This window comes from Cryptomeria japonica, chromosome 8 (assembly GCF_030272615.1).
Source record: "Cryptomeria japonica chromosome 8, Sugi_1.0, whole genome shotgun sequence".
Classification (NCBI taxonomy): Eukaryota; Viridiplantae; Streptophyta; class Pinopsida; order Cupressales; family Cupressaceae; genus Cryptomeria; species Cryptomeria japonica.
Window position 1 is genome coordinate 95,929,723 of NC_081412.1, and position 25,846 is coordinate 95,955,568.

The 25,846-nt window shown below is 34.8% G+C and overlaps 1 protein-coding gene across 1 annotated transcript; it reads left to right on the top strand.

The window, feature by feature from the left end:
• Positions 1–2,915: 2,915 nt before the first annotated feature.
• On the top strand, positions 2,916–24,987 carry LOC131031181 (uncharacterized). The gene is made up of 11 exons (XM_057962222.2): positions 2,916–3,686; positions 10,495–10,572; positions 12,479–14,576; positions 14,726–14,865; positions 17,171–17,256; positions 17,394–18,541; positions 18,665–19,859; positions 19,995–20,225; positions 20,479–20,603; positions 20,722–21,248; positions 23,320–24,987. The coding sequence occupies exons 1-11, from the start codon at positions 3,615–3,617 to the stop codon at positions 24,655–24,657; spliced, it is 7,038 nt and encodes a 2,345-aa protein (XP_057818205.1). The 5' UTR covers positions 2,916–3,614; the 3' UTR covers positions 24,658–24,987.
• The last annotated feature ends 859 nt before the right edge of the window (positions 24,988–25,846 follow it).

The following is a 25,846-nucleotide window of genomic DNA, read 5'->3' on the forward strand; positions in this document are numbered from 1 at the left end:
GATTGTGGAAAACTAATATCTTGAATTTTTACAGTTTTCTAAATTTCATATCAATATATGTATCTCTTAAATTCTCGTGGTGATATTATTTTGAATCTATCAAATTATATATTCTTTCTTAAATAAATCCATATATACAAATTATTTAAATCATAAATTTAAAATATTAAAATTAAATAATAAATAATTATTTTTATTGATTGATATTTAAAAACATCAAATAACCTTATAGAGAAGTGTATATTATACTTTTAAATTATTTTAAATTAATATTTTGGATATATGGTGTTAGTATATAATTGTATTTTTGACATATCTATTGACTCAATCTAATATATTAAGTGATTTACGACTCCTCTTTATTCACAATTCTTTCAATTCTATCAACTTATTCATAACTAGATCACTATTATGATTCTATCTCCAAAGTAAGATTGTACACTCAATCTCATTCTCTTATGTTTGAAATTTAAAATCAAGCTTTCAATGACCTTTTGACATGAGTGCAAAAAATTGAATTATACAACTAAATGCACCATCTTAAGAGAATTACATGTTATTACATAATATAATAATTATAAGTATTGTAAGAACATACCCGACTACCTTTTTTTGAAGTAATTAGACATCAATTGTCATATGTTTGTATTAGGAATCAACATCTACTGATAATCAATAATCATTGCCATGATGTACTCAATGTACATTCTCTAATTGCATTCACTCATCAATTTGTATCAAGCTTCAACAAGAATATTTCATGACCACTTTAATGACATCAATTACCACTGCATATTGACATATATTTCCGCATACTCTCTTTTATTATTATCAACTCAATCCTTAGGATTAGCTAAGTGACACATAAATCAAGAACACCAATCCTTGCATACACAAGCCCTATAATGTTCCTTTCAATGACCACTATTTTCCTTATCTTAGACACCATTAAGTAAATAAGCTCTACAAGTATTGAAGATTCAATTCTATTTAAAATAAAATCATAGAAATATAGATAGGATTGCACCCCTAAACAAGATCACTACTATGAATACTTTTGTATTCTTAATAAAAAATGTAATTTCATATCATAAATATTAATCCTATATTATAGCATCACACTAGTTGAATTCACACATGCACACACACACACACACACACATTTCAACAAAATATTACAATGTTCCTTACCACCACCACTATTTTTCTCATTTTAAACATCCTTAAGTGAATAAGCTCCACAAATGTTGAAGATTCAATTCTATTTAGGATAAAATCACATATAAATATAGGTAGGATCAATATCCTTATACAAGATCACTACTACGATTACATTTGTATTCTTTAATTTAAAATATAATTTTATATCATAAATATCAATCCTATATTATAACATCATGCCAATTAAAAATTCAAATTATATTAATTATAAAATACACCAATCTAATCCACATATATTTCAATAAATATTACAATGTTGTTACCACCACCATTATTTCCCTTATCGTAAACATTCTTAATTGAATAAGCTCTACAAATATTGAAGATTCAATTCTATTTAGGATAAGATCGCATCAATATAGATAGGCACACACATGTAGACAAGATGACCACTATGATTACATTTGTATTGTTTAATTAAAATATAGTTTCATATCATAAGTATCAATCACATATTATAACATTACCCCAATTAAAATTAAAATTATACCAATTATAAAGAATATCAATTTAATCTTATATATTTCAAAAAATATTACATTGTTCCTTACCGCCACCACTATTCTCCTTGTCATAAACATCCTTAAGTGACTAAGCTCTACAAATGTTGAAGATCCAATTCTATTATCTTATATGTTTTTGGATTTGATTGTGTGCTACATTTTTATCATCAATGTTTTAGATCATACTCTTGATCCATCATTAGGATGAAAGAGAGTTACACAAGTTGTGCAATAGTTAGTCGAAGACCCATGACTCAATAAAAAGAAAGTTAAAATGCATTTTATTTTCTTATTCTTTCTTCTCGTACCTCAAGCTTTCTCCCATCTCTCTCATCTCATCCTCCCTCCTTTTTATTGAGTCTTGGGTTTGCAACTAACCATTTCAAACCTCTCTTGTCTCTCCTTCGTAGTAACAATGGATCACAAAGTGTGATCCAAAATATCAATGATAAAAAAGTAACATACAATCAAATACACAAACATCTAAGATAATAACATGGATTGCAGAAATTTGATAACATTGGTTCAATTCTATTTAAGATAAAATCACATAAATATAGAGAGAGTCACCCCTAGACAAGATTGTTGCTATGATTACATTTGTATTCTATAATTTAAAATACAATTCCATATGATAAATATCAATCCTATATTATCCATCACACCAATTAAAAATCAAATTATATCAATTATAAAACACATCAATCTAATCTATATATTGAAACAAATATTCTTTCTTTCAATTATATTATATTATCACACTAATAATAATAATAGCAATAAGAACCCACACACAATCAAACCTAAAAGAACTAAAGAGATATGCAGCGAGAATATATTTTGTAGAGACATTTTACAAGAAAAGAGAATAGTTAGTTACTTGAACAAGCAACCATCCATCCTGCCATGTGGTCCAAGCATCTTAAAATTGGAATCCAAGGTATAAATTCCAATACTTGCAAAGCTCTTTCGTATTCCATTGTTAATCAACAACAATAATCAACAAGAACAAAATCGAAACTCTCGCGAACAAATTGAAACGGTAGGTGTGAAAATTAGGATGTCCTGGAAGGAACCTATTTGACAAAAATAAGAAACACAAAAATTAGGAAAAATATTATTAAAATCTATTTAATATTTGTGGCGATGATGACGACGACGATGAGTTGGCTTTCGGGTGGAATTGTACACCCACACCATAGCATAAAAATCCCCCGACGATACAAATAGTAAGTTCTGTTTGTTGCTTGTTCAGATATTCAGGGAAAGATATTTTATTTCTCTGTTCGGGGTTGGGGTTTGTTCAATTGCATCTGTATATCACCGATCCGATCCAGATCAACTACCCATTTGGATTCAACCCAGAAGAAATTAATCTGCCTCTGTTTGGTGCCAAATTTCGACTACCCAATTGGATAAAATCCGTGAAATGTGTTGGCTGGTCAGGGGAGCTCAGTATAAATGCGTTTAATGGGCACCCAATTGGTGTATTGGGATGGAAAAGATCCCTCTCTTCAATACGGATGAATCTAATTATGTTTTGTGAAGGAATAAATACATTAACCAGATTTGGCTTCAGCCCATCTGTCTGTACTGCTCCTAGCATCAATTTGCACGCGGATCGCTTGTTTTTGGTTACAGGGTTTCGTCCCCGTGAAGCCTGATTGCAAATTGGGATCTTCAGTCAAACCCTATAAAAGGCCATATATACCATGGGTTATTTGTAAATTAATAGGTGCCCTGTAATTTCTGTTATCTTAAGGTTTTTATTTCTGTTGCAGATGAGATTGTGAGGCAGTTTTACAGAGAAATCTTGAATTTTGAGTTGGGGTTTGAGATTGAATTCATTATTCAACTAGGATTTTTGGTTAGGGTGGAGTTTTAATCAGCATGGGAAAGAAGAGGAAAGAACGAACCGTGGCAGAGCTGTACAAGCGTACTGTAAAGTTGTTAAAACCCCGGGTATGTTTAATTTTTGAAAAGCAAATTGATTTACATTCTTGGTTTGGATGTTTTTCTCTTTTTGGTCTTCTGGGCTAGAGTTTGCTTATGCATGTGCTTATCAGCCGATTTTCGTTTTATGGACCAAAAAACTGATTCTATATTAAATCATTTTCCTTTTAGAAAACCCCAATTGAGAAATAAAATAGATAGAGCTTTTGCCAGTTTGGACTTTTGGGTCCGAAATTGTTTGATTTTATTAGCTCTCAAGCCAACAAGCTTCTTTGCAGCAATAAGCTCTTGGTTTTAAGATAATGGAATCATGCTTTTAAAGCAGAATTTTGTTTAAATTGATGCTCAGTTAATTAGGACAAACACTCTTGTTGTGTATGCAGAGGTGAAATGATTGGTTTTTTTCCTGTTCATGGGGTTTGGATGATTTCTACTTTAATTACTCCATTGGGGTCTCCTAGCCTCTGGAGAGTTTGTGTGAATCGCTACTGCAGAACTGAGCTTCTAACTTAAACAACTTTTGGGGTTTGCAACTTACTATTTCAAGATTTATTAGTTGACTTAGGGATTTTGTGTTTCCGCATTGGCTGAGTTTTTCAAAGTGTTTTGGTCTAGGTTTTAGTAGGGTGGAATATTTTAAAATATAATTTTTCTAGTGATACCATGATGGTTTTATCTTCTAATTGAGGCAGGTTTCTGCAGAATCTTTATGAAACAGGTGATTATCGCTCTCATTTTTGAGTTTAGAATATTGATATCAGAAATCAATTTTGTAGTTATAATAGTTTAGTGGGACAGAAGTACATTGAATGAAGGTAAAGTTTGCAAGAGCGTTTAAATTCATTAAACCAAAACAATCACGACGTAAATAATATATGCTAAGAAAACTACCACATTTCTAAAGGACTCAGTAGAGCTAACTATTTTCCTCATCTGATTTTTGAATGGGAAAGTTAGCACTGAGTATTTTTTGAAGGTTTTCCTTTAGTGGAATGACTGATAAGGCCTTTTGTGGCCATCCTCTGGCATTAAAATGATTCTACAGCAAACTGAGTCAGCTAAGAGGAAGCTTTCTCAATATCTAAGTTTGAAGGAACTATTTTTTAGTAAGAAGATGGTGTGCATTCTGTGGGCTGGAGCCTTGCAATGATGTCTTTCTCAAGTAGATGGGATCCTCTTTAAATTCGGAGGCACAATCTACTTTGATGATTGAGTAGGATGATTTCGGGGATAATGTCCAATAGATATATAACTCAACAGTAGTAGTTGAAAGGCATTTTCCACCGCTGTTGCTAATAAGAGAAGGAAAGGAGGTATTTGTTATGACAGACCATGCAGAACCTTACAATTAAATTTTTTTTTGAGGTATTTTCTCCTCATCCACAAAGCTGAGCATCTTTGGTTAGGCAATCAAAAAGAAGTATATCTTCGGTTAGGCAATCAGAAAGATGTATAATTCTGTTTAAGAAAAAAATAGTATATCTCCCCTTGTATTAAATTTTTCATGTGAAATGGAATGCAACTTTATTTTTTGTGTAATATTCTTGTGAATATATTAATAAGTGTGGGCAGTTTCCTTAATAGTCTTGAACCACCGACAAGGTCATGATTCTACAAAATATTTCATGCCCATGCTTGAAGAAAGTTTGAAGGAAAAAGAACATTTTTTCAAATTTCTTTGCTTGCCTAGATGATGGGCACTCTATTTTGTTTCCAGAGCACATTTTGGCAAGTTAATTGAAGAAGTTGGGGTAAAGGTACTCTCAGACTATCTTGTTTGGTGAATGGACCTGCCACCATCGGATGCAATATGGGAAGGCCTTTAAATAATGCAGCACCCAGCATTTTTAGCGAGGTTGGAGTTTGAGATTCTTAAGGAGATTCAAGTTCATTCTCAGTTATTTGGACCTTGTGTGCCCTTCAGGAATTTGTGTCATCTTGGAACTAAGCTCGTGGACCCAGTGAGATCAGTTATGTAGTCTCTTTGGACAATTTGAGTCATTTTTTATTTATTTCCAGGCAAGTAAGGTTTGTAAAAATAACTCTCGCGTGCAAAGGAAGAAAGGGCTTGAGTGGGAAATTAGCTATAAACAGATTCTTAGTAAATTAGGGAGTATGTTTTTGGAAGTGATTTTGTGCACAGCTCTTTAGAGATCTCATTTTGGGTAAGAGTAGCAACCATTCTACATCTGGGGACATAATCGGCCTTCATGCTTGAGAAAACTCTCTTCTCACTTGTTTCCTGTTTGACCATTTTAGGTAATGAAAGTTTTAAAAATATATCTAAATCTTTTTAGTTCTCTTTTTAAAATAGAAGGCACAATTTGAAAGTTTAATGATCTTACAGAATTTCAAATTTAATTTTTTCCTTTTAGAGATAATCTTTTCAGATCTAGGCTTTATGCCCTGGGGCTTAGTCAATGGTCTGATAACAACAAAAAACTAGTTGCTTTGAGGAGTTTGGAGGCAAAAGATTATTTATTGTATGTATGAAGGTAATTAATAAGCTCAAAGATAACTCTTTGTTCATTATTCTGAGTTTTCCCTGCCCAAGGTGAAGTTTTTAGAAGAATAAGAAGTGAGTTTACAATGGGGAAATGACGGCACCTCCCAAAAATTGGTTATTATCCATTTGTTGTCATAATGTCTTTGTATTATAGCACCTCAATTGGATATATTTTAATGGATTTGTTATTGTGCACTTTTGGAGGATATGTGGAGGTATTAGACTATAAATCATTTGCTTTCATTCTTGCAAAATGTTATGTACCATTCTCCTTGCCCGAGTGTATACATCTAATAAACAATTGAAGATTCATTGGTGTCAAGGTGGAATCTACCTAGTGTAATTGTGAATTACAAAAAAGGAAATTGATTTTTAGAAATTCTTGATTAATCCAAATAGGGAAGTTTGGAATATGATCATCTCAAAGCCTATAACGACAGTTTTCATTTGGTGCTAATGGATGTTTGTTGATGACTTCTCGTTGGCAATTGTGCTCACTAATTTATGGCTCCTTTACGGTTTGCCATATTGATTGTGTCTAGTACATATTATGGGTACAATTTCGTCATTCTCCCTAGTTGGGATTTATATAGGCACATGCCTAGAAGGAGAGATTAATTTAAAGAGAAACATTCTTTCGAGCATCTACTATAGAGTCTTAGACCATGAGTGTGTCACATATAGTCTCTTTGGTCAAAAACTATAATGGGACACTTCAAAAAAGTGCATATTGAACTTCGTGGTACCATGAATGCAAGACTCATTGCATGCACATTACATATTTACATACTTAATAGGAGAGATTAATAGAAAGATAAATATTCACTCGAGCATCTAATTTAGAGTCTTAGGTCATGAATGTGTCACCTATAGTGTCTTTAATGAAAAACTAAAATAGGACACTTCCAATAAAGTGCTTATTGAGCTTATCAAGACCATGCATGTAAGACTCATGTATGCATGTTACATGTATTCATGAAGAAATTCTTATGTAATTAAAATGTCAAAGCTATAGAATAGAAAGTAACAAGAATTTAGATGCATGGCACCAAGAAAGTATAGTAAATGTAACATGGCATTATGCTCGTGTGATTTATAGAGTTAAGAGAATGGTTAAGATGATTATTTCTTCTCGACAGTTTTCAGCCTACTCTATCGCGTTATAGGGAAGCCATGGTGCTAAAGCAAGCCTAGAAGTTTGTTTCTATGATCTTTGACAAGATAATGATCCCATTCGCATGCAACCTAATTCTGTGTTTCCTTCAAAGTATCTAAAATGTTTATTGAGGTTCTGAATAGCTATTTGGCCGGATGTTTTGTTGAGAGTTGCCTTATAGGCTATTGACTACACTTGCATTAAGGATGTCACATCCATAGTTGGAAAGTGAGAGGCTTATTATATTTAGAGGTCTTTATTCTTTATTTGCTTTCAATGTTGTGAGCATAGTGGTTTTGTCTTGAGTTGTGGTCCTTGGTTATATAAAAATACTTTTCTAGTGGTCTCTTAATGAGATCAAAAGTTTTGGTTGAGTAGTAATATTCTTTTACATTTCCATATTCAATTTTTGCATTTAGTGGAGAGAATTGACAATCTGCTTGGCAAATTATTTTCCATGAGCCAGCCTACTGCTTGGCAAGTCTGAAGATGATAATTGATGTTTGGGTCAATATCATTTAGGACCTGAGATAGTATTTTGTTAGTAAAATGGGTATTTATGCAATGTCTGCTTTATGTTAGTTTGGTTAGTGTGTACATTAGATTAAACATCAAAACACAAGATTGAAGATCATTTCATGCAGAAAGTTCAAGATATGGCAATATCTTCTTGCCCTTCTTCAATCATGAAAAACCCAAGTGATGAATGATGGATGGTGGTCTATCACAGGAACAACCAAATATCATGCAAGCCTGTTTGCAAGTCACTCTCTCAGCTCAATGCTGCCCCTCAATAAAAAGAGTCTTTTATTGTCATAGAGTTCTAAAATTGTGTCAACCATCAGTCATCTGAGTCCCTGCAAATCTCCTCAACAAATTGTCAAATAGTTTCCTGAAGTTACCTTCTTAGCTGATATAATGATTGACAACTTTGAAAAATATGTGGTTTGAATTAGTCAGCTAAGTGTTACATGAAAGGAGATTTTGGCATGCATAAGGTCAAATTTTAGGGTTTTAAGTCCTAGTTTATGCTTAATTTTACATATATACAAGATAAAATTTTTGTTTTATCTTACACTAAAGGCTGGAATGGCATTCTAGTACTTTTTTGTCTCCTTTGCTAGTAGCATTATAAGGTACATGATATATTCTTCTAAGTTTATGACAAGAATACAAATAATTTGGCTTGGCAAGGATAGTAGCTTCTAATTTTATGACAAGAAGTATTAGATCTGATTTTGGAGATTACATAGGTTTCCTAAACTAACTGTTTCATAGATATTAACTTCAGCATAGTTGAATCAGTTGAAGATGATGATAGGGTTATATTACTTGTTTTTAGGTATGTAGGTGAACAAGAGGTTTTGTTCAACCAAAATTATGGTTTGGTCCCTATATAATTTCAATTGCCATCTGAAGAATTCAATAGACTTGTGGTATGCTTTGTCTAGTTTTGATGAAGGCAAGGCAAGGGTGTGATTGAAGACTGAGAGAAACTTTCTTTAGAATGTTTGGGCTATCACTTGGTCTATATTTTGCATGACATCACTTTGCTGGATAATGCAGATGGGAGAAATTGCATATTCAACAGACGAGTGTTCTCCTAAGCATCTCTTACATTCATAGAGCTCCAACTGCATCAGCAATATTTCTAAATATGGGATTATCATCCCAAAGAGTAGAAGCAATATAATTTACAGGACAACATTATTGCAAATGTTTATGTACATTCTACTTACAATTATTTAATAGCCTATCAATTCTGTTGTCTGTAAATCACAGATTAGCTCTTTTTTCAATGTCCAAGTTTGCAGACACAGCAACTCTTCTAAAACATCATACAAGCAGCTGGATAAATTTGGAGAAGTTCAGGTAAGTACTAGAGTAAGAAGAGAGAAGAATTACTAACTACAGTGTTTTGGAAAACTCAACCTTAAAAACAAATTAGTGCTGTCACTAATTACAGGAACTGGCAGTGTATTTACTCATTCAACAATTGAGATTATTTTTGCAGTAGCCCTTGCGCTTAAAAAGAACTCATGGCACAATGATTACCTGTGAGAACTATGAAGCTATTGTACCTTACAGCAAACTGGACACTTGACACATGAATTAAAGACCTATTAATAGATAATAAATGATTTACTCATTAACTCATGATACACATTAGAAATAATCCTAAAGTCTAGTGCACCTACTGCATGCATTTTGGTACAAATGCATTGTTAACTTGTTACATAGACGATAGTGCATAATCAAGATGTAGAAGAGGAAAGTAATATTTTGTGAACGAGTTTGGAGCAAATCAACTAACATTATGCTGGATCCAAACTCCATAATAAGTAAAATAAATACCCTGATTGATTCCATGGAGTTTGGAAATCAATAGAAACAGCCAGAATGCTACATTATGCTATCATTAGGATTGCATTTTCTATTATGCATCTCATCCATTGGCAGGGAATACTACATTATGTGTTCATCACAATTGCACATTCTATTATGCATATCATTCATTGGCAGAAAATACCTAATGAAATAACACTTAAATTGCATCATAAAAGAGTGAGTAATCAGGTAAAGAAGAAGAAAAAGGCACAATGGTTTTGGAATAGCTGTCTGTCTTTCTTGATTTTTAATCTGTGTGCTTCAGAGCATCTTATATGACTAGTGTTCTGTATGTATAACATAGTTACTTGGAGACATGGGGTTATGGGTACCTGTATGGGGATGGAGATGCCATTAAAATTAGGACGTGAGTAAATAAATAAGAGCATCTGTATGGCTCTGTTGCATATAAATGTAGTTACCAAAACTTGAAGGCATGACAACAGGGACAGGGATTTGGTCTTATTTGTATACTAGAATTTCCTAGTAATCATGATATATAACAAGTATATTTGGTTATCGTAAAGAATATAAATCATGTTGTGTGAACAGGTTAAAAAGGGCAATGAGAATAATATCCAAGTTTAGCTGTGATAGATTGTCTGTAATCATAGGTTAGAAAAGAGATTAGATATTCAGAAACTCTAGTTTTGGTATTTTCTTTTGAGTTTGAAAACTATATCTTATGTATTTACCTGTTTATTTTACCTTGATTTATTACCTTTATTTCTGGGATCTTCTTGACCCAATACTTCTGTTTGCTGCAGATAACTCCTATACTTGAAGGTCATTGTCGCATACAAGGACCTCTAAATGAGTCTGACTCTGAAAGTGAGACAAAAAGGGTAAGTTATTAGTGTAATGCTCAGTTTTCTCTAGGCTTCTTAAGATTGCTTAACAAGAATTCACACAGCATGGCAATGATACAGTCCCAGTTTTTGTTCAAAGTAGGCAGAGGTAGGTATGTATTTTGATTGTTTTGGATTATCTGTTATAAATGTCTGATTTATATGTTAACTTATGTTAGAGAATAGACATCCTTTGAAAAGGTCCTTGCACATGCAAACTTGCCTTCGATGGGACCACAAATTCTCTTTGCAGTGTTTGATCAACTGTGTACTGTATGCATTGGATTGAATGCGATTTCTTGTACTTGATAATTAATAACCTCCCTAACCCTGATAATTAAAGGATTTGTTTGTCTGACACTCAATTTAAAAAGGCATCATGTGTTTTTTGTCAAAATTAAAATTTGTCTTTTTCTTGACAATCTTACTGCAATAACAATGGAGTTTGTTTGGATTGAACATTCAGCTATGAGACCAATGCTAACAAATATAGGGGACATTAATGCCCTTTGTTCCTTATAAAAGGATTTGCATCTTCTTACATTCTGGCATAAATATTAAACAGGGTAATCCTTCAACTTTCAGAATGTTCAATGTACATTTTAGATTAATGCTTTCACTTATAACTTGTAACAATGTGAAAATTATGAAACATCGATGCCATTGTCAATTCTACAAAGACTTTACTTGCTGGTAGAGACCTTGGTATTATGTCTGTGTGTTCCACTTACACAATTCAATCCAGTCTGTGGATGCAGGAAGTTACTCATTCAACCAAGTTTTTCATCATTATGTCATTTATTTAACCAAGTTTGTGATTCCTCCATAACAAGTGAGTCTCCTTATTCCAGCTAGGAGTGATGTTGGTCTTTTCCAACTTTGTTAAAGATAAATATCATATCATTAAGAAGTGCATATACTAACCTCTTGTGCCTCAGCGTATCTTTTCAAATCCATACTGCAATTATGCTCAGAAATAGAATCAGTGCAAATGTGACTTCAGACATCAAGTAGCAAAATGTAAAGATTTGGTGACCATCAATTGTAGTTATTATCCCACATATCCACAATGCACATACCAAGAAACAAATATCACAGGAAAATTAAAATGTGACAATGGATCTCAAATTGAACTGAAACTGCTTACCTGGTAATGTTGCACTTGAAGCTAAACGATTGTCTGGCTTCTTATATGCATCTGATTCAATTTGTATTAGACCTTGTGATTTTTGATGCAGCATCATCTTCTCCACACAATGAATCCATTTCTAATATATCATTTTAAGTCAAGTCCATTAAAGTGTTTGCTGCGAGATAGGTGAATGATACAAGATTTACAGAGCAAATAAAATTTTATACCTAGCAATGTTGAACTTGAGTTAAAATAATCCTATGGATATCTTGACTATTCTTAACTTGACTTGCAACAGACTTGCGTTTTTTTATCTTACTTCATCTTCTTTACACAGGTGAAGAGTCTAATCATAAACTTATTGCCTTAGTGGCAACAAGTCTAACAATAGCTTGAATTAGGATAATGGCAACAAGTCTAACAATGCTCCAAATATCCTATCATTAATGAGCACAGTACTTTTCCACCAAAAGGGTTGAACAAAATCATATCGTATTTTTTAACTTGACTCACAAACAAATCAAAAAATGCTCGTTACCATGCAATGCTATTGAACATGATGCTGATTACTGTTTCTGATACTAAAATAGCTTATCATTGTTCATATTTTTGTGGATTAACAATGCTGAGCCATTTGGGTTCAAATCTTTGGTTTTATATTTTCTTTCTATATGATTTTTGTGCAGACATAAAATAAGAAATATATGTAGGCATAACCATGTAAAAAATTATTATGGCATTTTTATTTAATGATTGCCCTTTGCTCTGCAGTTACGCAATACAGCAGACAGAGACAAAGAGAAAGACAGCAGCATTGAACGTATGGAATCCTCTGTTTCAACTAATGTTTCTAAAAGACGTAGAAACAAAGAGCAAGAAACAGATCATAACACTGTTGATACAATATTGATGCAAAAGAAAACTCCTGGGAAAGAATCACCGAGTGAGCATGCTACAGGCAAATCAGCTAGCAAAGATTTTGTGGAAAGAGAAGAAATTCCAGGCAGCAAGAAGACAAGGATAAGTAGTAATGTACGGAGGGCAAAGGGAAATAAATCAAGGAAAGCAAGTGTAGCTAGCAGTCATTCAGATCGTGGCCAGGAAGTGGAATTACAGGCAAGCAGTATGATTGAGCCAAGTGAAAAGTCCTTGGAGACTCCAGGCAGTTCTCAAACACATGATGAGGAGAAGATTCTTTTTCTTGGAAAGCAGTCAGAGGAAACATGTGATCAATCAAGAAATTCAGGTACAAGTAGCAGTCATTCAGATTATGTACAAAAAGCAGAAACACAAGCAACTGATACGATTGAGCAGAGTGAGAAGCGCTTAGAGACACTAGATGCTTCTCAAGCAAGGGATGAGGAAAAGATGCTTTCTATTGACAAGCAGTCAGAGGAAACGTGTGATACATCAAACAATGCAGCTATACCCATTAGTGATTCAGATTATGAACAGAAAGCTGAAATACAGGAAAGTGGTACAATTGAGCAAAGTGAAATGTACTTGGAAACTTCTTTTGCTTCTCAATCAAATGAGGAGACAATCCTTTCTCTTGGAAAGCAATTAGAGGAAACATCCTATAAATCAGGATTTAACAGACAGAATGAAGAAGTACAGGCAACCTGCATGACTGAGCAAATTGAGAAGTCTTTGGAGGCTCCAAGTGCTGCTCAATCAAATGATGAGGGGAACATCCTTTCTCTTGAAAATCAGTTTGAGGAAACTCGTGATAAGTGCTTTGACAAAGAGCCTGCTGATATTTTGCAATCTAATGAAACAACCATTGTTGTAGATGCTGCGGTAAATAAGGATGACAAGGGTATAAAGAAGCAAGAAGAGGCAGATGAGGAGCTGCCTGTAACAAAACCAAGTGATACTACTGATATCAACTCTGAAGACTCTCATTGTGTTGGGGTAACCTTGAGTCAAAATAGTTTGAACACATGTAGCATGGCACCGATAACTGTCTCAGATGAAATAAATGAATTGGAAGTATTAACAGGAATACAATCGCCTGTGTCACTTCATTCTGATTTAGATGTCCATGCCCCGGGAAGTGAAAATAGCTCAGGAATGGCACAAATTCATTTTAATGGGGATGCATGCAATAATAAAGATTTGACAGAGAGACCACTGATAAGTAATTCTCCAAGATTAGAAAATACAGATGAGCTGATATCTACAAGTACCGAATCACTTGTAACAGAAAATGTGATTTTGAAGGGAACAAGTGCATCATCTGACATGGCAAATGCTGAAAATATGAGCTCTCTTGAATCACCCGAAATGCATTTTGAGAAAACAAGCTCCAGTTCCATTGAAGGTTCTTTAGATGTAATTCAAAAAGCTGAAACTGAGTCTAAGGGGAGTGAATTTCTTCAACAAAATAATAACATTCAGATTGTGACACCTACAACTAGTAACGTAGAAGAAATAAATACATTTGCTGAGAATTCTTTGCCAGGACATAGTTTGAATGTAGATGGCACAGAAACTGTGAACTTGCCTTTCAAATCTGGTCCTTTGGACCATTCTCTTTCTAGTTCACCTGAGAAGAAGGAAGTTTCAAATATATTATTTTCTGAAGATAACATTTTACAGGAAGCAGTCAGTTCATTCCCTCTTTCAGTAATACCGGGGCATTCCTCTCTAATATCTGCAAGTATGTCTGTTAAAACTGAAAAGGAGATTGAAGCATATTCTAGCAATCAGCAAGAGCAGGATTTTGCATTTACATCGTCAACAGTCTGCACAGAGTTCTCTACAAATAAAAACACCATTATTGACAAGGAAGAAGCTAAAGATGTCTTGCCTGTTTTACCAGTAGCTGCAAGAAGTGCAGAGCATCTTGAAAATAATGTTTTGAAAAGTAAATTATCTTATTGATTCTTATCTATGTTAGAGATTTCAGATATATATTCAGAATTGGTAATTGATATTAACCAGGTTTTTCTGGAGATTGTTCCAGATCTTCAGTGGGAACATAAATACTTACTAAAGGAGACATTTCTAATGCAGGAAATGAGTTGGATCAAGATTTTCAGTTTTGTGAAGGTAGCAAGAAGCTTGGGCCCTCTGAATTGGCTAGCTCTTCAGGAGTGTCATTTCCATGTGGAGGAACTGAAAAATCCTGCGTGCCTCTTTCTGGAGAGGATGATGTAAGTGTCGTAGATGTTCCCTTGTTTTTCCGCAAATTTTTTTCTACAGAATAAATAAAATGGTGCATTTCAGTTGAGTTAAGTTCTTCCCTTTTACCTCAGGGCGAGGAGATTATTGGCTTGGCTGTCGTTGCATGTGGGTGGCTGTGTAGGGAAGAATAACCATTCTGTGCATAAAGCAATAGGATACAGAATTCAGACACACCCCCCTTAAGCATAAATGGGTCTCAGAAATGATGGAAATCTTTGAGAACCATCTGCTGTGCTAACTATTGGGGAGACACCTCTCCATCATCAACTGAAATGTTCAAATAGACTTTTGGGCCATGCATGGTGCTTCAATTTGAAGCAACCACCTAACAAGATTAATACAATTTAATAATTAAATAAGGCATATGTTTATCACTTAACTCAAAAGATTCCCTTGTAGCGAGTAATGCAGGATACAGAACTCTCTGAGAGCTATGCAAATACTCTAAGTCTGAGTCCATGCAAGCCCAAATGAAGCTTGTTATCCTGCACTGAGTCCAAGTCTGGTAATGCTGGCCTTTAATAAAAAATTCCCAAATATCTGAATATATTACTAATATCATTTTGTGGCTAAATCTTGTATTTAGTATCAAGTGTCTGCTTAGTTTTCCTGGCAAGTTAGAGTTCGTGTAAAAGGTCAGCCTGCTATGTGCTGATTTGAGTTTATAACACTGCATAAATGTCTAATGTATATTGGCATATTGCGCATTCAAGTGTCACATAATGTTCAGTTATTTTCTGCAGTTATTCCTACTTTTAAGACTTTGCAGTGTACTTTCCAACACTGCTCAAGCCCTGGGTTGACAGTCACATGGTGTGCAGAATATGATACAGTATATATGATGATGATGGCACCCGAAACCTGAAATCTCCAAAATAGGTGCTCTGGAATCAAAATAGACTGAAACCATGGGAGAATTAACTGCTGCTGTTGGGCCTGTATCAAGTGTTCTTAGCATTTTCTTTTCTCCAACGTGTCATTTATATGTTTTCTGTGTTCTTTTTTGCTTCAATTTTCTTTCCTAAATCAATCTTCAGTGCATCTCTTTTCTTCTTTGTTTATCCATATTTAAATAGTTTTGTTTCAATTGTGAATTTGTGGACTTTCACTCTATACAGAGAGGTTCTGGCAGCATGCATCATCATGACTGTGCTAATGCATAATCATAAGTAAAGCATTTATTTGAACATGGAATGTTTTTCCTACCTTTAATTTGATTGTAAGTTCAGTGATGCTTGGTAAGGGGAATGTCGACCATTGCATCCAATCATCATACTTACAATTCTTCTCTCTATATTTATATTTTGGGTTGATACACCTTGTATTACCAATTGAAATTTGTTGGAAATATCCTATGTGAGTCAAACCTATAAATGCTAGAGATCCTGTACTCTTAAAGCATGATTAATGTGACACTTCTATTCTCTCATGTTATGCTGTTTTCTTTTCTGCCTATAATTGTGTCTTCCTTAGGATCATTTATTGTGAATATTTGATGAATGTGATTTTTTTATATTTGAGTTTTCTCATGGTATTATTGCCGCCTATGGTTCTGGTGGTTCTATGGTTCAGTTACCCCTTTCAGTCATTTGAAGTCTGTATTGTCTTATTGTAATTCTCCATAGCTGCCAATACTTTACTAATATAGTCATTCTCAAAAATTCAAAATTTGAAAAGCAAAACGAAAAAGATCATTGGTGAAAGATGAGCAATGGAGCTAACCAGCTAGAATGAAATCAATGCCTGGACAACAATTAACAGAGCATTTTACTTATCACTGGTGGATTGGCAAAGACACAGGTTTCTCTCTAGGAAAAGGAGGAAGTAGTGGTTGTTGAAGATGACAGGAAGTTTTGCAGGAAGTGTGCCCAAGGATTAAGTCCTCATGTCTGAGGAAATTGAAGTGTCCAAGAGAGAATTAATCACTCTCCAAGATATGGGAAAAAGATAGATGGATTTATTGGAAGGTGAAGGCAGTTCAGGACCTGGTGACAATTCAAAAGAACAAATGGGAAGCAACTTAATCAGATTTGAATAATTGACTAAATGAGAATCTTCATCCTTAAGGAAGCATGGAATTATTTTTCCAATAAATTAAAATATGCAATGTGAGAAGTAATGCACATAAAAAAGTTAAAAGCAATTGGGTTTCCAATGTAATTTCAAAAATTTGCAATTATGGTATTGTTGAATTTTATCCTTTTCTGCTAAACATTTCATTGTTCAACACAACAAAAATGAATGCCATCATTTTAATTCATTGCCATTTAACAGGTTAAAGTATGCGATATTTGTGGGAATACGGGTTATGAAGAAATGCTTGCTGTATGTAGTGTATGTAATGATGGTGCAGAACACATGTAAGTATTTGAGTTCATTATTAGAAGAGTATTGGTTTTGGTTTACTTGCAGGGAAGTTTGTTTACTATTGTCAAATAAGATTTGGATAAAATTGTCATGTCTAATAGCTTCTGATATACTTCACGTCTTTTGACAGCTACTGCATGCAAACTATGCTAGATGAGGTGCCAGAAAGGGATTGGTTGTGTGAAGGGTGTAAGTCGAAGCAGGATATCAATGTTAAAAGGGTTGAGACATCTACAAGCTTGACTGTCATCTCTAAGCCTGCATGCTTAAACAGCAGGAAGCATTCTTATGGCACAGCACGGTCTAGGCTTTCTGCAAAATTGGATAAGAAGAAGTTAGTACCTGAAAGAAAGAGAGCTTTCAAAGGTATTCCTAGTTCCCTGTTATCTACAAAACGACAAGCTGAGTCTTTTGAAATTGGGCCAGCTACCAAAAAATTGGCTCTTGGAACTCCGAGTTCAAACATTGGCTCATTTTGTTCAAATCCGAAGTCTATTTTTCACAGGGAAAACTCATTCAAAGCATTAGACATAGGAAAAGTCAAAACATCTATTGCTGTATCTTCAACAGGGGACCTTCCAAGTAGCAGTGTCCATGACAGTGGAAAATCTTCAACTTTATATGGGGCTTCATCACCAAGGTTGCCTGTAAGTGCGCAATTGTCAAAAAACAGACTTCTGTCTCTCAATAGTAGGATGACTGACTCTTCAGTAGTCACAGGAAGCAAGGCTGGTAGGAATGCACCTTCTACTCATTCTGTTAAGGTGTCAGCCGATTCCTCCACACCTCTGAGATCAAACAGTTTTTACAAATTATCGGCAACCCCTAAGGATGTTAAGGAACCTATTGAAGTGGGTTCGCAGGCTAAAGCAGATAGAGAAAATACCAGTAACAGTCATGCAGCCGGGGTAATCGCCAAACCCTTAAAGTGCAATACAAGCACAGATTTGTCAACTGTTTCAGATCCAAAGACATCTTCCGGTGTTCATAATTTAGAGACAAAAGAAATAAGAACTGGAAAATTAGCGAAAGATGGACTAGGTCTTGCAAAAAAGAAAGCAATGTCGAAGTCTCCAAGTATATGTAGAGATTCCAAATCTGCTTTATCAATGAATCTGGAAAAGCCTGCAGTAGATGATAGGCATGCCAAGTCAGTTACGTTTTTGATGAAGGATTCACCCAACTCTAGGCCAGTACGATCTGAAGTTAAAATGGCTGTTGCTCCAAGACAGGTTGCACTCAACTCAAATAAGGAGCTTAATTCTTTGAGGTTCTTAGGTATGTATACAACACTTGGTTTTGATATTGAAATTAAACATTCTATATCATAGTTGTGTGTGACCCATTTTTGTTTAGTTGGGTAGTTTTTAATTGATTTTTCTTTTGGTGTGGTGGATTTAGCTGATGGAAGGGAAGGAAGAACACAGTTAAAAACATCACCTAGTAAGTTTCAAGCTGTTACAGCTAACAAACTGCAGCATTCTGCCTCTACTGAAGCTTCCCATAAAGTTACAGCTGAGAAGTCTGAAGATAAGTCTCTGTTTGAGACAACCTTTGTCATAAAATCATCAGAAGAGGAAAACATTTTCACTTCTTCTGTTAAGGATGAAAAAATGAGTAACTCCCTTGGAGAAAAACTTGCAGCAGAAGGTCGTGCTTCTCAGAATGAGAAAAAAAGTGCAACACTTGCAAACAAACTAATTTCAAACGATTTGCTTCTTGAGGAGAATAAGAAGTCAGGAAATTTCAAGAAATTTTCTTCTTTGAAGTGGGCATCACCTAATCATCAAACAGCAGCTGGAAGCACAAGGTGCTATAAGTGTAAAGAACTAGGTCATTCTGCTCAGTTATGCACAAGTCGTACTTCTGCAGAAACTGGGAGTAGCGGTCTCCGTGTTTCTAGTCTCATAGCTTCAGCTGCAAGAAGTGCAAAGGATCTGTCAGATACTGTCAGTGTTAAAATAAACACTCTTGAGGAGATAACATCTTCAGGTAACTACAAAGCCAGTGGAAATGATGAAAGTTCAGTGCTACAGCTGTTCAACTCTGAACAGGACCATGCTGATCAGCCTGGGAGTGGCTCACCAGGGCAAGTTTCTAGCAATAAGGAGGCTTCCTATCGTGATCCAAAGTGTAATTCTGTGGAATCTTCTAAAGGAGCGTCGTACTTAAGCCGGGAGCTTGATATTAAAACCTTAGAGAGCTGTCAGGTTTCTATCCCTACTAGGGACCTTGGTCAAGGTTTAGCTACTACAACGCCAATTCTGACATCTGGTCTTGGGGAGCCATCTTTAGTTAATCCTTCTAGTAACAGTTCCAAGTCCCAAGGAGAGCAACTGTTGCATACAGCTGCTAATGAAAAGAAGAAATTAGGAAATGATGAAATTCAAAAAAATTCATCTCAATTAGGACAAATTGTTTCTCCAACAGAGGACATGGTTGTAGCTATTAGAGAAAGCTTGTCTCATGGTGTTCCTGCATCTCTTGATGGAGCTGGCCAACCAGGCATAGAGTGTAGATCTGTTCCATGCCGAGGGTCTTCTGTAGTAGAAACTACTTCAGCATCAAGTCTACCAGAGCACAATTTCTTATGGCAGTATGATACCTTCTGTTATTTCTAAAGGTTTTTAGTAAAAGTTGTTTTGTACTCACAATATTCGTCTGTATAAATATGTTTAAACTAAAAGAAATTCTTCTGTTTGATCTCGTATTTTATGATTTGATTCCACAGAGGTGGCTTCGATGTGCAAAGCAATACAAATGGTACCAACTACTTTGACGGGATACAAGCTCATGCATCAACTTCTGCGGCATCAAAAGTCCTTGATGCAGTAAAGAAGTTTTCCTCTAAACTTCAGCTAGAGGAAGTTCCTCGCTACAGCTCATGGCCACTGCAATTTGGTCACTACCGCCCAAGCGATAAGAATATTGCTCTCTACTTTTTTGCCAAAGATCATGAGAGGTATAGACATCAACACTTCTTGAAATAATCAACAGGGGAGGTCAATTCTGAAAGCTAATAATTCTGATCATTTTCTTTAATAATAAAATTTGTTACCTGGTGTCAGCTGATGACACATTCTTTTATAATTTTTTTCCAATTGTCTGAAGTTACGATTTTGTAAGCTTTGTGGTCTGGTTGCCAAGGAGGGAATATTCTTTAGCATATCCCAATTTTTCTAGTAGACTAAAGCTATGTGTTTGTTATCTTTCAGCTATGAAAGGCCCTACCGAAAATTGCTGGAGCATATGCTTAAGCATGACTTGGCTCTGAGAGGAAACTTTGATGGCGTGGAGCTTTTAGTTTTTTCCTCAAATCAGCTTGAAGAACAATCTCAGCGTAAGTTGTTACAGAACCTATTTGATACTAACTCCAGACACTGAACTCTATGGGACGTTTAAGACTATTATTATGATCTCCAAAGAGTCCAGAGCTAAGGCCTTTCATTTGTCTGCAGGTTGGAATAGACTTTTGTTTCTGTGGGGTGTTTTCAGGGAAAGGAAGTCAACTTGCATTGAATCATCTACATGTATGAATGAAAATGTTCAGGGAGAATTAGCAAAAGGAGATCCTTCAGCTTCATCTGTATTTGGATCTTCTGAGTTAGAGGTGATGGATACTGACAGAGTTGTAATCGGAGATTCGAATGTATCAGAGGGTACCCTTAGAGTTACTGGGGACCAAACACTTGCATCGACTTCTTCTCAGGATGAAGGACCAAATGGAAATTCGTATGATCCGAATATCCAAAATTTGCCTGTTGTCGAAGATACTAAATTCAACAGCACTCTGAAGATTGACAAGAAGGATGCAGAACAGTTATCAATCAAGAAGCATTCAATGGGATCGTCATTTGAGTCTAATGAGCAGTCATCTTCAAAAATTCCACAATCTAATAGGTTAAGCAGCCCTGATTTGTCAGCTGGACTTGAAATTAGTACAACACAGATGCCTCAAAATGCAACAGATGGCAACTTTTTTGAGGTACATTTCCTCCTAAATCTAACATAGTAATTACACATGCACAAGGGAGACACAGACTTGCAAAGACCATTAGAATAAATATTGAACTATATCATCAAATAAATTTATTATCTTATATCACTTGGAATTATACCTAGTGAATCTTTTCATTCCTTGTGACTCTGTGCACTTTAGTAGTGCATAGACAGCTGAAACATCTAGAAATGTCTTCTTCCAAATGGTGATTTGATTACTAAAATAGTTCCTCAAGGAAAGACATAAAAATAAGTTTATGCTTTTGAAACTAGTATAGTAACTTTGCAATACAATGTGCTTCTTTGTTCTTCAGTGTCTTCGTGACCATAGTTCTTGTATGTTTTGTTCCACATCGTGACTATAGTTCATAAATTTATTTTGAAGATAAACAGTTATGAATAGGCCGTTTGAATCTTTTAGTTTTACTGCCTTTTTCTTGCTATCAGAAAGAACATTTAATGCGCCGGTTTAACAGGTTTGTTTTGTACCTACTATATCTAATCAAAGTAGATTTTATAGGTCAAGTAAATGAAAATGATCCATGGACATGTTTGAAGTTGTCAATAATCATTTCAATGCATGTAAAGTTGGTCTTTCTCTTAGACCTTTACAAATGCAAGGGTCAGAAGTTGTCACAAGCTAAACTCATCGTCTGATGGAATTTTGATGAAAACCTAAGTTTTTACATCTCTATTTAGATGCTTTCTGCTGCCACATTTCCCCAACTTCTCTTGTACTACAGAAATATCTGATCTTTCTTAAGGACGCTTAAGACAAAATGGTCCTTATAGTTTGAAGTAAAAGATGTATGCTATCTATTAGGGGAATTGTTTTGGCATTAACTTGATGAGGTTGGATTATCATTGGAGTCTACCAATTCAAGTTTCTTTTTTTATAGTCATTTTCTAGGTACCGCGTTCTTAATATTTTAGCTAGGTTTAAAAATTCTTATGGGTACAATCTAGTTTTGACTATTTTGTGACACCCAATACCGTGTAATTTATTTAATGATTAGGATGAATAGGGATAAGAGGTGCATCTCTACAAATCAAATATTTTGCATCAAATCTCATTATATGCAGTAACCTAGTGAGTTTGGACAACTAATAGTCATGGCTACAAGAAAACATAACATAGTCATAATAGGGACTGCCCAAATAGGGCTTGAATGGCCTGGAAACTATGCACCCATTTGTATATATGCAGGGATATTGATTTGATATTGATTGTAAAGCTAGGTTTCCACTTTGGAATTTTCTGTCTACATAGTTATTTCTAGGTATGGACTTCAAATCTGCACCCCGAGATATATCTTGTGGACTTTCTAAATTTCTAGGATTTAAATGCTCAACTGTAGGAATAAATTACTAAAAAGTTGGGAAGAATCAGTCAGAGAAACACAATTCTTCCATATATGTCTGTTATATTCTGTATAAGTCTCAAATCTGAACGTTCTGTACATGTTCACTCAAAGCAGATGAATGGCTGTCTTCTCTATCGAAATCATTCCATGTATATCAGAAGTCTATGGGTTCGGGCCCTTCATTTAGGCTTATTTCATCCATGTCATTAGGATTTTTTTATCAATATCTCACAAACAATTCCCCAAAAATGAAAAATGTTAATATTGCCAAGTTCGTTTGCTACATATAATTAAATTTGTTAAATCATTAAGCAAGTAGTTCCTTTGTTATTTACTGCAAAAGTAAGTTTTTATGTGTGAAATAGTGTGTCCAATATTTAATAAATTCTTGTGTTACCCAGTGTTAAGGCTTATGCTGTCACTTAGTAACTGAGTATAAAATTTAGTTTTCTTGTTTGCAAATATGAAATAGTATTGTTGATATTTGATCACATTCATTTTGTTTAAATATTTTGTATAAATACAAATTGTGGTGCATGCATGGAATAATTAATGATTAATAGCTTCTCTGATAGTAGGGTAACCGAGATTTGTTTTTGCTGCCATGTTTAAATAAGATTAACATTCATTTTCTCTTGCAACTATATTTTAGTCTTTCAGAAGCATCTGGTCATCTATAAGAGAATTTTGCAGGAAATGATTCCTCCGGAGGCTGGACTAGTTGCATCGGGAAAATCTGGAGAGATATCAAGTTCACACATTCAAACAGAGGGGACAAAACCAAACTGTTTGAGACATACGCTATCTGCTTCTTCAACCATCTCTCTCAGTTCTACAGAAAGGAAAGCTTATTCTTGTGATACTTTAAAGACTGCTCATTTTCAGTCTGATTCGCTTGGTCAACAAACAAGTATTGATAAGGGAAAGAAAAGGCCAAGAGATGCTAAATGTGATAGACAAATGGAGAAAGCAAAGGAAGTAGAATCTGCAAGGTTGAGTAGCAGGGATGGTGAAATGGATCAGGGGTGGAGGCCATGGGAAAAGCACAGAGAGGATTCGCTTGTTGCAAATGAAAGAGAGAGAGGCAGGTGCCCTTCAATAAGTAGAGAAGAAGATTATGGTAACTGTGAACCAAAGTATCAAAAGGATGGGATGCAACAAAGGAAACGCTTTTGTCCTTCACGTTCTCATTCACCACCACAAATTGGAGTTCAGTCACACTCTCAAACAAAGCAAATCTTTAAGAATGATTTTGAATATTCCCAAACTCATTCCCCTAACTTGGATCATATCAAGCAACCATTAAGATGGCAAGCTTCTGAGATGATTCCTGATTTTGATGGGTCATCTCATGAAAAGTCAAAAAATATTGTAGTAGATGGAAAGGATGGCCGGAGAAAATTGAAGAGTTACAGTAATGTGGAAGTTCAGGAAAATGGCAAAAAGCAAGATGTAAGCAACATGAATCTTGCAGAGCAGAAAATGTCATCTCGGCAATCTTATCCCATTGCTGATTTAAATCAGGTTGCTGATTTCGATTCTGCAGTTGAGTTCAGTGGAACCTCTGTTCAACAGCATATTCAACAGGAAGATCCAGAGGGCCATCTTCGCTTTCCACAATATTGTCAATTGACAGAGAGAGTGTTTTTCCCGTTTTCTGATGATATCAGCAGAAATCACAGATTATCAAAACTGTCTGAACAGTGGCCAAGCCAGCTTGGTTCTAAACAGAGCTCTTCTGAGTCATCTTCAACTAGTCGACTTATTTCTTCAACTGAAGAAAATTGGGAACGATTGGATTTGAATATGCCCAGTCTTGAGCTTGATTTAGGAGGGAGAGTGTCTTCTAATCCTATAAAGAGCAGTCCTTTACAGGGAACTGAAAATGGTTCATCTCTTGCACTCTCACTTGCTTATCCTTTGACCCAGAATGATCAAACTACCAAGACTCAGAAAGAAGATTATAAGAAACCAGTGAACTGTAGTGTAAACGCATCATTCTGTCTGTTTGGTCATCGTGTAAATGGTTGAGTAGAAACAAAGGTGACAGCCTTATGATGTACTAGAAATCCTTCATGAATTTTGGTCAGCACTCTTGAAGTTGTGCAAATACTTGAATTGCGTATGCAATCAATTTCTTGCTCTACAACTTTTTATTAAGATAGCCTGACCATCCTCTGGTGTTGGATCACTGTTGTGGAAATAGAGGTACACTGAAACTATATATTTGGAGAGTTTAGTTGAAGCCTACCTCTTATTCCAACATTTTTGTTTACGATGTCTTTTCATTTAAAAAATGAACCAATGTATATGATTCTGTGTGTAAGTTAAAGAGGAAAGGAAACTAGTCTTTATGATCCAGTCATATATTAATTGATCTTCTGCTGTGTGAATTTCAAATATATGGTATTAGAGCGTTTATTTTATGGAAATGCTTTATAGGTTGCCTGATATTATGAATATCCTTATCTTTAGTTAGCCTAACTTCTTTTATTTTGCTTATTCAGTTGAAGTTCCGGGAGCAAAAGTAAATTCTAGTCATCTCTTTGTCAAAGATAGTTTCAAGATGAACTGCTAATTTATTTTTCTACAGATATGGTTCATGATGATGAGATTCGCTAAAAAATTGTTTGTAATATAACCCCAATTCTGGACGAGAATTTTAATTTTTACAGGGATTTAGGGACTTTACTGAAGTTTATGTTCAGTTTTTAACTTTTTATCTAACTTCCAGTTATGACCCAGCTATTTACATTTGCCATTTTTTAATATGTTCAACTCATAAGACAACTAACTAGTTTTAGCAGATTATCTTGAGTAAGCTATTATATATCACAAACATCCTTTTTGTTTTAAGAACGCTAAGTAGAATATGACAGAATTAAATTAAATTACATGATTCCTTTCTTATTCCATTATTACTTTTCATTCTGCTTAGAACGAAGTTCTTGAGATTACAAATTTAAGGCTCTAAGCAGTTGCTTTTGTTTAAATCAATTATCCATGCCTTCCAAATATATTTATTTCCTTAGAAAAACAATTTCACTGAATCCGTACAAACACATATTGTTCATGGCAAGTAGAATCTTAGTGTAACATCTTCATTTCTGAGCATAAGAAGACTACATCCCTTCCCTTTCAAAATTCAGCCCCTATTAACTACAAACAAAAAAGGCAATTTTCAATCATTTCTTCAATGTTGCTGAATATACATTAACTA

Coding starts and splice junctions, on each gene's coding strand:
- LOC131031181 (XM_057962222.2), top strand. CDS start 3,615: ATGGGAAAGAAGAGGAAAGAACGAACCGTGGCAGAGCTGTACAAGCGT. Junction 10,573..12,478: donor CTGAAAGTGAGACAAAAAGG/GTAAGTTATTAG, acceptor TTTGCTCTGCAG/TTACGCAATACAGCAGACAG. Junction 19,860..19,994: donor GAGCACAATTTCTTATGGCA/GTATGATACCTT, acceptor TTGATTCCACAG/AGGTGGCTTCGATGTGCAAA.